This window comes from Hydra vulgaris, chromosome 15, assembly GCF_038396675.1.
Source record: "Hydra vulgaris chromosome 15, alternate assembly HydraT2T_AEP".
Classification (NCBI taxonomy): Eukaryota; Metazoa; Cnidaria; class Hydrozoa; order Anthoathecata; family Hydridae; genus Hydra; species Hydra vulgaris.
In genome coordinates, this window is record NC_088934.1 from 17,953,758 (window position 1) to 17,971,017 (window position 17,260).

Here is a 17,260-nt window from a genome sequence, read left to right on the forward strand (position 1 = left end):
TTAACTAAAGACAAATAACATTTTAAAGGAAGTTTGTAATAATAGAGTGGATTGGTAATTTTGACCATTATAATTATTTTAGATTATGAGATATATGTCAAAAAAAAGCAACACAACTAGCATATCAAATAATATTTTTATGAGTATCTATATTTATTTAAAAGAAAATAGGATCCTCATTAGTATACACTTTTTATATTTAAAAAAAGTCAAACAACCATTGATTTAATATCAAAGTTGAATGATATAAAAAAAAAAAACATGCTGGATTGTTATTAATGGCCAATACTGCATATATATTTTTATACTTTTGTAATATTTTGTTCAATGAAATAGAATATAGGATGAATAAGATATATGAAACATTAAAAAAAACATATGTCTATCTATATATGTGTATCTTATTTTATATTAAACACAAATGAAACATTAGGGTAAAAAGTATTTTAAATTTGTTTTGTTATTTTTAAAGTCTAAAGAAGTCTAAATAAATTGATAGGCAAAGTTACTTGATTATTGTTTTCTATTTTTTTGATTTCTATCAATTTTTTTATATTGTATTTCAACTTTAATAATTAACTACCCAGTTAATTATTTACAAATTTTAAATTTATCATTATTATTTATATATTATCAATTTTTTACAAATTTTTTATTTATTATTATTACTACATATAATTATTTTTTATTTTTACATAATACAAGTTTTTTATTTATTATTATTATTTATATATTATTTTTTATTTATTGTTAATTATTAATCATTATTGTTATATTTTTATTTATTACAATTTATCTATAATTATTTATTATTATATAAGTTATTATTATTGTTATTAGTTTATTAGCTTCTTTTAAATTTGCAAACTTTGCAAAATGTTTTTTTTTTGGTACATCTAAAACAAAGCAGACATCCTCTTGATAATCATTATCAAATCCCCAATTGCACTTATAAAATTACCACTTTAAAGCATAATTTAGAGTGGCTTGTAAAAGTAAAGAGGGGGAATATATATTCTACTCTTTTATTTCACTTTTGGGTAGAGTTATGGCAATATAACATAATAAAAGTATTTTCTTTATAGAACATGGTAGAGATCAAAGAAAAAATTTCAGATTTCAAAGAAGTTCTTTTTTATCTAATGTAAGTTTTTCAGAGCTCTTTTTTTTAAGTTATTGAATCATATAGAATTTTGAACCTTTATTCTTTGTTTGAAACTTTTAACCCTGGGTTATTTTCAACAGGCAGGAAAATCTTTGTATTATTGGCATTTGTTTATTAATTTAAAAATGTATTTTTTATATATTAATTGTGAATGTATTTTTCAGGTACACAACTTAAGGCATTTTTACATCCGGTACCAAAATCAACATGCTTGATTCTTTGATATCTACTTACAAAACCAGACACACCTAATATTTTTAACTTGCAACCTCCACCCACTTTAACACCTTTACACCCTCAGGCTTTATGAATAAATAACAGATTTTTTCAATAGTTTGAAATAGAATTTCAGTATGAATAATGAATATTAAATTTTTAGCAAACAATCTTGCTCAATAATGTTGATTCGCAGTATGTTCCCTATATGACACACAAAGTACCTCGATATATTGAAGCATTTGTTAGTTGTGACCACAGAATGGTAATTTAATTTTTTAGATTTGTAAAATTTTATAAGTTTATGTAATAACTTAAATTAATAAATTTGAAATCATACTTTTTTATATTTATTAATACTTTTTATTTTTTGTAACAAGAGTAATAATAATAATTATAAATTTTATTGTTTTTGTTACTGTCGTAATTATTGTTTATTATTATTATTTTATTAATAATAGTAATAAGCGTTTTGTAAATTTTGTTTTTACATTTAAAACTAAAATAGTAAATATTTTATTAAAAGTTGTTATCATCAAGTAACAATCATTTTTTTCAACATATATAGCTACCTAGGTATAATAATGATAGCAGTTTGCTAATTGAAAGAGTCTTAAATTCATTTGCTCAAGTCGATAAGGTTGGTTGATAACAGTTATTTTATTTTGCTATATTTTTACGATTGTTTTTAATATCTTTAATCAGTAATTACTTTTTTTATTAATAGTTTAAAAAACTACATTTAATCAAAGAATAATTACAAAAAGGTTTATAATTCTCTCTAACAAAAATTCTGAAGCTTGATTTTTTAATGTTTACTCAGGTCCTCTTATGTCCCCTCATGTCCCTATTTGCTTTGAACAAGTAGAGATGTTTAGCATTTTCACATTTTAAGACAAAATAGAAAAAGAAAAAGAATGATATAAATGATTTTCTTTTGTTGTTATAATGTGTATATATACAAAACATTCAATATGTTTTTAGGCTTATCAAGAAATTAATATACGACTTATTGTAGTTGCAATTGATATACAGAAAGATCAGTCATCATTTCAACGATTCGAAAAGGGTGGTATGGATTTGTCATCTTTTAAAAGTTATGTAAATAAATTTATCAAAAAATCATCTGGCTTTAAAGATGTTAGTTTTGATGTTGGAATATTTTTGAGGTTGGTTTGGTGTATAATATATTTTTAGTTTAAAATATTATTTTTTAATTTTGTTTGATTGATTTAAATAGAATTTATACTAATTTATGTAACAATTTATGCCTAATTTATACTAGTTTATTAAATTATCCTCTTGCTTTTTGAAAAGTTCTAATAAGGTACAATTTGATATAATTACAAATTATTTGATATAAGCTATCCTCTCGCTATTTGCAAAAAATGAAAAGTTTAATTAAAAACTAGTATAACATTGACAAAGGAACATATTAAGTGAAGCTGGCGATGTGATGGTATCAGCTGCATTAAAATTTTGATTTGTGTAATACACTTAAAATATTTCTTTAAAATATAGTTTACAATATAAACACTTGATACACTTAAAATATTTCAATGTTATGCCACTAATATTTATATAATATAAATTTTATGCAAAGTTGTGAATAGTGCAATATTTGTGGATGATGCAATAGTTGTAAATAATGCAGTAGTTGTAAAAGTTAAAACAATTGTTAAAGGTGCAAAGTATTTAAAGAGTATTTGTAAAGTTTCACATCATAAAGAGAAAAGACCAAAGAGTTTTAATGTTCTTTCTGTATTGGCATATTTTGAATATTTGATTTTTATATCTACAAAAAAGCTTTGTTTTGTATCTCAAGAAGAAATAAACTATACTCTATAATGAAATTTACACAGAAAAAAATGTAATTGATGCTTTATTTACAATAAAATATAAATATTTACATGTATGTAATTGCTTATATATAATGAATCTTGATAAACTGTAAAGTATATTTTTAAAATAATTTGTTCAATACTATTTTTATAGCCATAACTATAAATATAGTATTGTATAAAGTCTATAAATATTATAACTATTTATAGATTTTTATGAGTATTATGTCTTGTCAATTGTATTATCAAAGCAACTTTTTTCAAACTATTTACCAAAATGAGGGCATAACATCACATATTTAATGAGATGTGCTGGAAAAATTACATACTGCAAAAATAGTAACAACATTTTTATTGAACCAATTTACAAATCTATGCATGTGTATATTTTCCTTTAAAAAAGTTAAAATATTATTTTATTCTAATTTTTGTTATTGATTATATTGATACTTCAGCAATCTATACAGATATGAATACAAATAGCATAAGAGGGAAAAACTTTAAGAGCATTGTTACTTTTCCTAGAATAACCTTGAGGCACACTTCAAATTTTAATTTGTGTATGACTGCACTGGCGTCAAATTATCAGCTGAGAACCAAGAGTTTCTCCACAATATGTGTTTTTTATGTTTTCTATAAAAAAAATGTTCACCAATCAGTGTGTCATGTGTCAACTAAATCTGGACACAAAAATAATAAAACGTTAAAAGTTATTAAATAATAATCATTAGGACTCTCTGGCAGAAATAATCAGTACAAAAAAAATGGACATATGGTCTCCTGGTTTTCGGCTGGTAAATTGTGAAATTTTTTAAAGAAAATTTCAATTATACCTAGTTTCATCTGAAGGGAACTTGAAAAACAAAATTCTGTGCTATCTTTAATTAAATTTATTGATATAATAAAAATCTCTAAAGTCACTTATAAGTAGCATGAAACAAACTAATATGTAGCTATGAAAACACACTTCAGTAAAGATAATTATTTTTCCTTTCAGTCACAAAAGCTGGTCAGATAGTTTGGGAATGGCTTATGTTAATTCAATGTGCGAAGACAGTGCTGCAAGTGTTGTAACTGTAATAGTATTCATTTTAAAAATCTTTTATGTTAAGTTTTTATAACTAATATTTTATAACTAATAACAAATAGGTTAAATATTATAATTATTATTTAATTATTAATTGATTACTATCTTACATAATTTTTAATTATTTTCATTTAAAAGTTTTTCTATAAAAGTTTCATTTTCTTCCTCAGTGGATTTAATTTAAGTTAATTTTTCTATGTAGTAGACTCAGGGTTTAAAGATATTCTCATGTTGCCATAAATGTTAAAATGGATAATAGTTGAATGGAAAAAAAAGCTTGCTTTTTTTATCTAAACAACCTTTGAGTTATGATTTTCAATAATAACTGTATTTTATGAATAAATCCTAAAAACCGTAGGTTTGGTCAAAAACAGGATCATCATGATCACCCTAACACTGGTAACATAATTCAGTACATGCTACCAGTACATGTACATAATACAGTACATCTACATGTTCTGCTGTTTTGTACAACTTGCTTTATTAGTTTCTGCTTTAAATTACTCCGTTGCCTTAGAAATCTTGCTTGATTAAAAGCTAGGTTTGGTGTCCTAATAAAAGTAGTCATCCTGGGGAGATGTTGGGAGATGACTACATCTAGTTACTATCTAGCTACTACCATAGGCAAAGAGTTTAGTGAGAATTTGTGAGAGTTTAGTAAATTTCTGTTGACCATCTTTGCACTCTACTTTATCTAATAGATTAACTTAGGTTTGGTCTTTTGTTGTTTTTGATGATAAATGCTTGATTGTTTTGACTCTACTCATTGGTTTTTGCTGTGTCTCCTTAGTGCAACTTTTTCTATTATCTCTTAATAAGGGTACAGCTTTAAAATTCAATTTAATGGTTTTGAGGTTGACTAGCTGCAAGGTTTTTCGAACTCCGTGTTAGCTCTAGAAGATAGTGGTTTTATCAGAAGCTGAAAAGTATTATAGTATTATTTAGTACAATGGCAGATTTTGTATGGTTGATGCCTCTGTATTTTTTATTCTCAAGGCCACATAAAGAGCCCTTTATTGAGACTTTTGGTTGGTTAAGTTTATCTTTTAGAAACATTTGTGGTCTTTGAAGAAACTTTTCATCATACATATTGCAAAGTTTAACAAACTTAGTTTGCTCTTTGCAAGACTAATTTGAATTTGACTATTTTATCTTTAGATCTCAGTGACAGTTACCCTTGGTTTGCTAAAACTTCAATAACCTTATGCTCAGCATGGGCATATATTTACTTATCAACTCCCATTTGTTGTGAAATCCAGTTTTGATACTAATTTTTTTTTGTGCATTTTATTAGCACAACTTATCCTTCACTTACCTTTGTTTCTTGATTTGTGTCTTGTCTCTAAGTCAACTTGCACTTTCGCAGTTTATCTTTATTCTTTTTTAGGTAATTCAAACCCCGGTATGATCTCACTAAAAATTTTATCTCATTCTTCTACATTACTCTATCAATACACTTTGCACCACTACTTTTAAACTAAATGGAACTTCATTTTTGGTTTTTGTGATGATCCTTAGGTTGCTGTCTTTCGTCTCTCACTGCTGAAAATTGTGCATCATACATTGTCTCCTTGATTTAACCAGAAATGGAAGTTTTTCAAGTCAAGCCATTCCCCAAAAATTACCCTTTTTCTACATTATTTTCTATAAGATTTTACATTACCCAATATATAGGCAACACCTATATATAGGTTTTCTTCTTGAGTATTTACTATTTCTAGTTTTACCAAAATAACTTTCTCGAGAAAAAACATTTTTTTATTATTGCAAGGAATTGATGTAATTAGATATTATAGAAATCAGGTTGGTTACTGTCAATTCAAGGTGTGCTGTAATGTAAACATGCAATGTAAACAATTGAAAAATTGAAAAATTTCTCAAAATTTTTTAACTTATATTACTTATTGTAGTTGATTTATTTATTATTCTTTTTAACTTATTTTTTCTTTTTTTCTTTTATGTATTTATAAACAACAATAAGTTGACTCTGAACTTAAGAAAAACCATTTATGTGAGCAATAATTTTTTTCATGATTAAGACCTATTTTTACATGAAATACACATTGATTTATGTTATTAATTTAATTATAACAGAATTGTGTAATAAACACAAGAATTTTGTATATATCATTATTTGATATACTGAAAACTTTTTGCATTTGTTTTATTTATTTTATATACATATTTTTTTCTTACTTTAAGTACTATAAATCGCATACACACATTATATATATGTATGTATATTATATATATATATATATATATATATATATATATATATATATATATATATATATATATATATATATATATATATATATATATATACATACATACATATACATATACATATATATATATATATATATATATATATATATATATATGTATATGTATATGTATATGTACATGCATATATATATATATATATATATATATATATATATATATATACATGTTGTTATTTACTTTTTAGTGGAATTATGAAAGTATAAGTGGTCCTACTTATGTACTTGGGCATGAATTGGGGCATAACATGGGATTCTATCATGATAATGGTAAATTTAAATCTATTACATTAAAATTATATTAACTGTTGTATATTTTGTGTATATATATATATATATATATATATATATATATATATATATATATATATTTATATTTATATATATATTTATTTCTATATATGTATATATATATATATATATAATATATATATATATATATATGTATATATATATGTATATATATATGTATATATATATATATATATATATATATATATATATATATATATATATATATGTATACACTTTACTGTACTTAATTTATGGCCAAGGACGCAATTTTTTAATATTATTTTTGCACTCTTAATGTAAAAATGAAAGCTTCAATTTTTCAGAAAAAAAAGAAAAAAACGAAAAATCATGAATAAAAAAAATGCTGCCCCATGCAAAATGCTCAGTTAATGTAGCAGCATTCTTTGCGGCAGCAGGCTATAAGATAGTTGATGTATGTACTGAAGGTTGATGTAATGTATTAATTTCCAGGCCATACATATAAAACACATGATTTTAAATTAAAAAAATAGTAAATTGTGATTTTATTATTCTATGACAAATGTCATTTACAACTTCAATAACCTTTAATAACTTTTGTAAGTCTGTTTAAGCAGATTTGTAATCAATTTTTTTGAGAGTTGTTATCCAACATAAATTTCCACTAAAATTTGTTCAATAGCAAAGTTTTATTAAAAAAAATAAAAAATCTTAATACACAGTGTTGGCTGCAAAAAAGCAACATAAAAAAGAGAGAGAAAAATATTTTAAAATACCCAAAAATGTAAGCAAACTTCTCATGTTATTGATTTCTCTTTCTATTTTTTCTATTTTGTTTATAATCTTAGATTTTATATGAATTTTTTTAGTTAATTTTTGAAGACATTGTAAAAATGCTTGATAAATATATAAAGAGGCTGTCACTGTTTTATTACATAATCAGGTTGTCATTATTATCAGGTTATGCTTATCATCAGGTTAGGATGATCATAATAGATTATAGGTTATGCCTAATAAAGAGGTTAAAGAGACCATTTTTATTACGTAAGTTATCAGATTATGGTTGCGTATAGAACGAGTATAGAAAGAATAAGTTTTAAATTTTATGAGTAGTTTTATGAGTATGTACATATTTGTGAATAAAATTATAAGAAAATGCAAAAAGTATTTTACTGTTTAAGTTTTTTTACTGATATGTAGTTATGCAATAGCATTCATATAAGAATAAGTGTACATATATAAAAAAGTCATTAGGCTTGTTTATATATATTTTTTCCCAGACAAAGCCCACATGAAACTTTTATTGTTGTTATGAGCGGTATAAGCTCAATAGCCAGGCATGGACCATGCCAATGCTATTTCTTAAAATGGAGTGGCAATTATGTAGCTGACATATGCTTTTCACCTGTGACTTACTTGAAACTTCCATTCACAAATGTAGTACAGCATTTGTCCCGATTTAGTGTAGTTTTAATGCTCTAAGTATAACAGCCACACATCGACTGCATTGATGCCATCAGATAAGAAAATTGTTGCAGATATATTCAATGTACATTTGCTATATACAACCAACATTAAAATGTGATGTCAGGTAAATCAGAAAATATCTTTAGAGTTCATTTTTGAGTTTATTAAAGCAATTAAAGAGTATAAAAATAATTAAAAAGAACTGTATGAAAGCTGATCAATAGAATATAATCGCAAATGTGAGCAAACTTCTAATGTTATATTGAAGTTATTTCCAGTTTTAATAAAAGCTATATAATCGCAAATGTGAGCAAACTTCTAATGTTATATTGAAGTTATTGCCAGTTTTAATAAAATGCTATATAATCGCAAATGTGAGCAAACTTCTAATGTTATATTGAAGTTATTACCAGTTTTAATAAAATGCTAAAGTATTAAACATTAAAGTATGTAACTCGAAGAATTTTAAAGTTTTATTCATTTTAAGCTATTGCATATTAGTTTTAATTTATAGTTTACAAAAGTTAATTAAAAAGATTTATTCTGATATAACCTGTAAGGGTTAGAGTATTCAATTAATAATAATTTAAATTAACAAAACTTTAATTTATTTTCTAAAATATATAGTATAATATAAATTTATAATGTTGTTTTGAAGACATCTTGAATGAATGTTGTACTAAATTATTTATTTTAAATTACTTCTTTTTATGGAGACAATCAAAACAACTTATATTTTATGGAAACATTCAAGACAACTTATATTATCTTGGCTTTTAGTTAATGCCGGAAAATGATTAGATGCTGTGAGTTATGAAGTTCTTAAAATCAGTTTTAATAGAAAATATCACAAAAAGATAAGCCAGTAACAGCCTTTTAAACTTCATCATACAAGAGTAACATGGCCTGGCACAAAACTCTGTTAAGTAACACCACAGTAAACTAACACTGCTCAGCTGGCTCCACCCATAATATAAAAAAAATAAAAAACTATTAAAAATGTAAAATTTATATCATCACCAAAGCAAAGTATTCAAAACAAGGCATGATAATATCAAGATAATAGCAATGCAACACATTAATATAGTATTTAACATATTTATCTAAAGTTTATATTATTTATTACTTTTAAAATCAAAAGTAGTATTGCCGTAGTATAATTCTCTTATTAAAATAAAATTATTTAAATGAGAGAGTTATACTAAGGCTTTTTCATTAAAAAATTCATGAAAAGCTCTTTCCAGAAACGATTCATAGAGACCACATGATTTTATTACAGGGGATGAGTTGTAGTTTTATTTGAGACAAGTTGGACACAAGTCGGTCAACGCTAGTTGTGTTGGTGGAGGTGAAAGTCCAAGAACTATTGTAAGATACCACATATTTGAGCCAAAAAACGTGTTCTACATCTTCAAAACAACAGGCGTTGTTCATTTGGGTTATGTTGAAAAGGGAGACACTATCATTAGTCAATATTATATAATACTGATGTCGAAAGTCAAAAAACTGCATAACGAAGTTACTTGAAAATATGCCCAATATAAATAAGTATAAAAAAACATTTGACAAATGGCTTTAAAGAATGCAAATATGTATAGATAATGACATAAATTATCTTGAACATTTAATAAAATGAAATTAAAAGAAAACTCTTTTATTTTTTTTTGGAAGGGAGCTACCAACTTTTCTTAAGACCTAAGTAGTATAACTCTCTTATTGCAATAGTTGGTCATTGTTAAGTTTAATTAAGTTCAAAAGAAAATTCACAACAAAAGTGATTCTTAAACTCAAGTTAGTTAAGTTGGTATTACCAACATCTCTGAAAAAACTATAATTGATTGTTTTGCAGCGCAAAACATTAGATTCTCATTGGGATGTCAGAAAGCTTTATCAAAGGTCAATTGTACATGGCTGCAATGATGCAGTGCACATATAAACTGAGCTATTGATCAATGGAGATAAGTTGTTCAGTTGGATAAATATACTTTTAGCAATGCATTTAAAGATCCTGTGTTTGGAGGTATAGCAATGAAAGCTATCTTCCAGAGTGCATTAACTTTTTTTTTTTTGATGAGGAGGGGGGGGGGGGTGAGCAAGTTTAAAATTGGCTTTAAGTGCATCATATATAATGGATTAATAGTATAAAGTGGAAGAGGTTTCTCATTTTGAAGATAATCTATTTGATCTTGAAAAGTTTTCGTCCCTAAGCATTTGAATTTCATTTAATGCTGTTTTAAGTAAAAGTAGCTCATAATTAAGTTCTTTATTTTTGCTTAATGCATAAACAACTGATTTTTTTTTCTATTTGTGAGGCTGTTAAAACTAACATAGTTGATCCAACATCTTACTAATAATGCTTGTGTAGGTACTTATCAACCTAGAAAGGCTACTACCTCAATAACAGTGGATTACCTTTGGGTCATGATGAATTTATTATATTAGTTATCAACATATAAATACTTATTACACAGAGACTAAAAAACTTCAATATGTGTTGTTTTTTGACTAACATTTATTTAATTGACTAGTATTAATTATTTAACATTAATTAAATACCTAATCAGTATAAGTAATTACTTAAATTAACTGAACTAATTAATTAATTTAGTTTAATTTAGTTACTTTAATTTAATTAGCACATTAAATTCAAATTAAATTATTTTTGTGCATTATAAATTTTGTAAATTTTTATACAAGAGTTTTTAAAAAGAATATAAATAATATTGTGAATTTTTTTAGTAAGTTGTACTTGTTTAACAAGTAAAGGATGTTTCATGGGGGCTTCCAAGTAAGTTGACTTTTTTTAACATAAATTTAATATAAATTTTCAATAAATATGTAATTCTTTTTTATTTGATATTTTCAATTTTGGTATTTCAAAGCATATTTTCATCAACTTTACGTATTAATTACAATGATTATAATTATAGTCACAAATCAAGTTAGCGGTAGTTAGTTATAGTTTTGCAAGTATATATTGCGTTTTTCGGTCCATTAAGTAGGTGTTCCTTTAAAACTGGATTTTGCTCTGCAAGAAGACGGATCAGGACAATAAAATTCCCTTCATTTGTTGTCGGATTTTCAGAAGACTGAATGGCATCATCCCGATGGTCTTGCAGTATACTTATATATATATACATATATATATATATATATATATATATATATATATATATATATATATATATATATATATATATATATATACATATAAATATATTTATATATATATATATATATATATATATATATATATATATATATATATATATATATATATATTTATACATATATAGTCTTGCATAGTTGTCGAAACAGTAGTTTTTAAAAGATCACTAATAAACCAGACCAGAAAAAAATATATGTATATATATATATATTTATATGTATATATATATATTTATATGTATATATATATACATATATATGTATATATATATAATATATATGTATATATATATATAATATATATGTATATATATATAATATATATATATATATATTTATATATATATTTATGTATATTTATAAACATGTATACAGTTAGATAGATAGATATAGATGTAGGTTAGGGTAATAACAAAGTTTTCTTTTTTATGAAACCACTTGCGATTGAGGAAACTTTTTGTTTTATTTAAGAACATAAATATCATTATTGTTTTTATAAAAAAAGGTCCCCTTCTTTTCGTAATAAAAGCAATTTTTATTAACAAATAAGAAAAGAACAGTTAGTAATCTGTAAGCAAGTAATTTGTACAAAATATACAAGAAATGTTTAAAAAGTATTTTTTCCTATAAACTTCAGATTCAGAAATTCTATGCTTCTTGATTTTGCATGTAGTTGCTCCATTAGTTTTACACCACGTTCAGTAATTTGAATAGATCTGGGAATGTCAATTAATGACTACTCTATTGACCAATGCGTCATTAAATGCCTAATTGGCTTCTTGCATTTTATCTTGACGAGTTAGGGAAGGAGTTCATTGAAGGAGGTTTCATTGTATGGTTGTGAGTGGAACCAAGCAATTGCTCATTCGTAGCTGATAAAGTTGCATGCTGGAGCAAGGATGCTGCGTCTCTCTGGTCTCAGAACATATATTGCATACAACAGCATATATTGCATGTGAGTTCCATTTTGCCTGATGTAAATTTGGTACATGGTGCTGACAGCCAATTTATTGTGGTTTCTGAAAGCCCTTGCTCAAGTCATCATTCTGTAGGAGCTTTACAATCCTGTGCAAATGACCAGTATTTACTGCGGTTGTGTCACAGGTTATATGCTAATGTTTACCCAAGGATTGTATTCATCAATTAGCTGATGTAGTTCCTTATGAATTGCTGTGGCAGATCCATTCTCACATTTAAGAAAACCAAGTTTAATTTCAGTTATCATATTTTTCAGCAGAACTACTTGATACTCTTCCCCTTGATATTTTTTAAAATCAATCTAAACACAATTGGGATTTTTGCTTTGAAGTTTCTGAAAAATTTTGGTTTTCATTTTCTATCCTTCAGAGATACTTGTTTCCAGACACCCACCTGACTAAGAACTGGCACATAATGACCCTGTTTAGCAATTGTTGCAAGAACATCATGTGCTTTACGTGTTATTTTTTATAAATGTTATTTTTTTAGTACTAGAAAACCAGCTGTTTTAGTGCTTTCTCTTTGGTATTTCGATTTGCATTTAGGAGAAGTAAATGTAAAAGAAAAGGTTGGCGACTCAGGTGAAGAAGAAGAGGTTTCAGAATTCGAAAATTCTGTTTGTGAAGGCTGCAATTGGATAGAGGGTAGAGGTTGAGCTTTTGATAGTCAGATTCGTTTTCTTGGGTGGATTGATTCCAAAGAGGTTTGTTTGACCATTGAATAACCAATCTTTCCTCCACTCTTAATTTGCCTCTGATAGAGCTCTTTATCCTCCATGCTTTTCCATTCTTCATTAATGTTGGTGACATCAAATAACTGAGAAAGTGTTCCAGTGAATTTATTAGATGGTTTCTTTTTGTTTTTGTCATACAGATCAATTAGACTATCGAGTTTCTTTCTGATGAGTTTGCTGGATAATAGTGGAAAGTCTAGAATTTCCCTCCAGAGAAATTCTATATCCGTAATCAAAATTTTGATTCGAACCAGTTGCAGTTCTCTCTATTGAACAGAAAAGTGAAGTTTCTAAGAATTTGATGATTTGTTGGCATCCACATGAGATAAGTTAATTTTTCAACAGATGGAATCCTTGGATCCATTTTCTGTTTAGAAGACGGAGGGTAGATTCTTTGTCCAAATGCACTTGTTTGACTTTACTCTGTTGCTGGAATTTCTATAAGACATTTTATTTTGGTTTTAAGGTTATTAATGTCTTTCATTTTTCTTCCACTCTGTAAGACTTTAAAATCTCGTTTAAAGTTTATCGTTTTAAAAGGCGATAAAATCTCGTTTTCAGTGCAATTTTGCCCTAAAAACAAGATTTTATTCAAAATATTTAAAAATCATTTTCAGTGTTTCAAAATATTCTACATATATATAAAATTCATTGTAAAATTGAAACCCATAGCCAAACTGTGCAATAAGTGAACAAAAGTAAATAAAAAGGTGGGGGAGCTTTTTTCAATTTTTTTAAAAATTAATGTTGCTACTGTAATTTTTATACAATTCTTCCTCAAATGTAAAGGGTTTCAGTTTCGTTACAAAAAAAAATTGATAGTTATTACCCTAATGTAGGTATATATACATTCTTAAAAATTTATAATAACTAAAAATTATAGTAGTTGTGAATAAAATATTAAATAGTATGAAATAATATATTTGTATAATCCTACAGTTGGGGAAACTGATGATAAAAGTTATTAAATGTAGTTAATATATTTTTATTATTTTATATATATATATATATATATATATATATATATATATATATATATATATATACATATACATATATATATGTATATATATATATACATATACATACATATATATATATATATATATATATATATATATATATATATATATATATATATATATATATATATATATATATATATATATATATATATATATACATATATACATATATATATATATATATGTATGTATATGTATATATACATACATATATATAAGACTTAAGCGCAAATTATGTATCAAATAATTATATATCAAATTGTAAATTAAGTGATCACAAATTGCAATTGGCCAAAACCATTCAGTGATCTTGAAAGTATATTATTTAAAGCAATCTCAATGGCTAATTTTTTTTATTCCTGGGTAAAAGTTAATAAAAAAAAAAAAATTAACAAAAAAAGTTGAATAATAGAAATTAATTTTAAAATTAGCTTTGCTAATTTTATAATATATATATATGTATATATAAATATATATATATATAAATATATATATATATATATATATATATATATATATATATCTTTGTGCACTCAGCTTAAAATAGTCATCTGCAGGGGCTTCAGTACATACATTGACTGATGGTGTAGGCAGGTACCATTTAAATATGAATGACTTAGATTGATTAAGGCAAAAATATTGCTCACACTACATCAACAGTTGTCAAGCTTATCAAGGAGCAACCTGCTGAGAAGGTTTTAAACAAAAATATTGTTAAAAAAAAAAAGATAAAAACTTTAAACCATTTAAGTAGTTTTAAACATGAGACTTGTTGTGTTTGTTGTGTTTGTGCAACTATTTGATAAGAAGCAAGTCAATCTTTCTGTTGAAATCAGTGGGAATGTAAACGGAATTTTAAAGCAGATACATGCACGAAGCGTGACTTAAAAATGTCTTTAATTCTTAAGTTGTATTTATATTATTAGTGTGTGACAGGAATAGTTTCAAAAAATAAATTTGGAATAGTGTTGAATATTTTAAAAAGGCCTGTTGCAAAAAAAAAAAAAAAAGGAATAGTGTCTCAAATGAATTTAATGAATAGTGTCAAAAACAAAAAAAGGAATAGTATTGATAAAACACAAAAAATGAATAGTTTCATAAATGAATTTAATAAAATGTCAAAAACAAAAAAAAAAGGAATAGTGTCGGTGTTGGAATAAATGTAATGGCATTCCTTTGTAGTAATAATAAAATCAAATTTGCAACAACATAAATTTTTCAACACTATTCTACCACACCTTATTTGTTTTACTTCTTTATAGTCATTTTTTCATTGCTTTGCTTTTCTTTTTTGTGTGCTAGTGTGAGTTGGTTTTTATTTATGTTAATTTAATAATATGATAATTTCTAGAAGAACTTTTAAAAATGGTTGCCTTTTCATACTTAAATCTATTTAAATATTATTTGATACATAATTTAAAAAAAAAAAAAATACATATGTATGTCAATTAAGCATAAGGGATTCTATCTATATACTACAGGTTGTTGTAGAAGTTCTATATCTTAGCCTGAAAAGTTCAAAAAAGAAATATCCATCAATTCTAATTTCATTTGGAGAAAAAGAACAACCAGATGTTGTTCCTTTTCTCCCAATGAAATCTTAATTGAGTAAAAAACTTACTCAGTATTTTTTTTTTTTTAAAGTTTTTTTATTAAAAAATCATTAGTGGTAGATGTTTTTGACATGTATACTCCACTGCACTTGAGTATTTATCAATTGATTTATGTACATTTGATATAAAAATGTTGAAATAAAGTAAACCATATCTATAAAGAAATATTACGATAGATCATTAAAGTTGTTATTTTTGCAGTTTTTTAAAAAACAATAAGTTTTGTATGAAAATCATTGTTAAAGGCTTTTTATTATTAGAGTCTGTCCAGTTCACGATGCATCCATATATATTATAATAGACGAATGGCAATATATATATATATACATATATATATATATATATATATATATATATATATATATATATATATATATATATATATATACATACATATATATATATATATATATATATATATATATATATATATATATATATATATATATATATATATATATATATATATATACACACATATATAAATATATATATATATACACATACATATATATATATATATATATATATATATATATATATATATATATATATATATATATATATATATATATATATATATATATATATATATATATATATATATATATATATATATATATATATATATATATACCATATATATGTTAACTATTATTTTATTTTATTTTTACTAAAATAGGATATATAAAATTATTTTTTCAATTTTTAAAAAAAATTTTAAAGACAACTTTTTCAGGTCTATCAAACCAGGTTTTTCTGATTGCAACATGAAAGTTATTCAAAGGAATACTTACCCTTGTCTTTTAGATTATTCCTCTACAGTAAGTTTGTTTTACAATTTTTACTTAAATACTTTGGTTCCACTAAAAATAGTTGAATTTTTTTATTCTCTTTTTGAACACATTTTTTGCTTAAGAGACAAAGTGTTTTTTTTTTTTTATTGAAATTTATTGATACAACATTTGGTTTTTAGCATTAGTGATGTAACAAATAAATTTTTGATGATTTGGCACTTTTTTTATGTTTTATTAATTGTCTATTCTCAATTTATTTATTAACAATTATTATCAATATTTGTTTTTATTTTTTTCCATTGGCACCCAGTGAAATAACACAATTGGTGCATAACTAGCAGCAAAATTAGATCATCTGGCGTAAATGATTTGATAAATTATTTTTATTAAAATTAAATAATTCTTTACTAAATTAAATAATTCTATTAGTTATTTAATTTAGTCAATAAAAAAAGTTTGTGGAAATGGGATACTTGAAGACGATGAAGAATGTGACTGTGGAACTTTTGAGGTTTGATAAATAATTTTCAAGTTTAATTATGTAGTTTGTGCATATATATAAATATATATATATTATATATATATATATATATATATATATATATATAT

General features: G+C 24.4%; 1 protein-coding gene across 3 annotated transcripts in view; it reads left to right on the top strand.

Moving 5' to 3' along the window:
- LOC136072082 (uncharacterized) overlaps positions 1 to 17,260 on the top strand; it is a 94,336-nt gene that overhangs the window by 29,493 nt on the left and 47,583 nt on the right. For all 3 annotated transcript variants that reach the window (XM_065820278.1, XM_065820276.1, XM_065820277.1), the window contains exons 9-17: positions 1,086 to 1,144; positions 1,545 to 1,646; positions 1,950 to 2,021; positions 2,366 to 2,550; positions 4,220 to 4,298; positions 6,786 to 6,867; positions 11,077 to 11,125; positions 16,594 to 16,678; positions 17,094 to 17,162. In XM_065820278.1, coding sequence (XP_065676350.1) covers positions 1,086 to 1,144; positions 1,545 to 1,646; positions 1,950 to 2,021; positions 2,366 to 2,550; positions 4,220 to 4,298; positions 6,786 to 6,867; positions 11,077 to 11,125; positions 16,594 to 16,678; positions 17,094 to 17,162 — 782 coding nt within the window. The remainder of the gene's footprint in view (positions 1 to 1,085; positions 1,145 to 1,544; positions 1,647 to 1,949; positions 2,022 to 2,365; positions 2,551 to 4,219; positions 4,299 to 6,785; positions 6,868 to 11,076; positions 11,126 to 16,593; positions 16,679 to 17,093; positions 17,163 to 17,260) is intronic.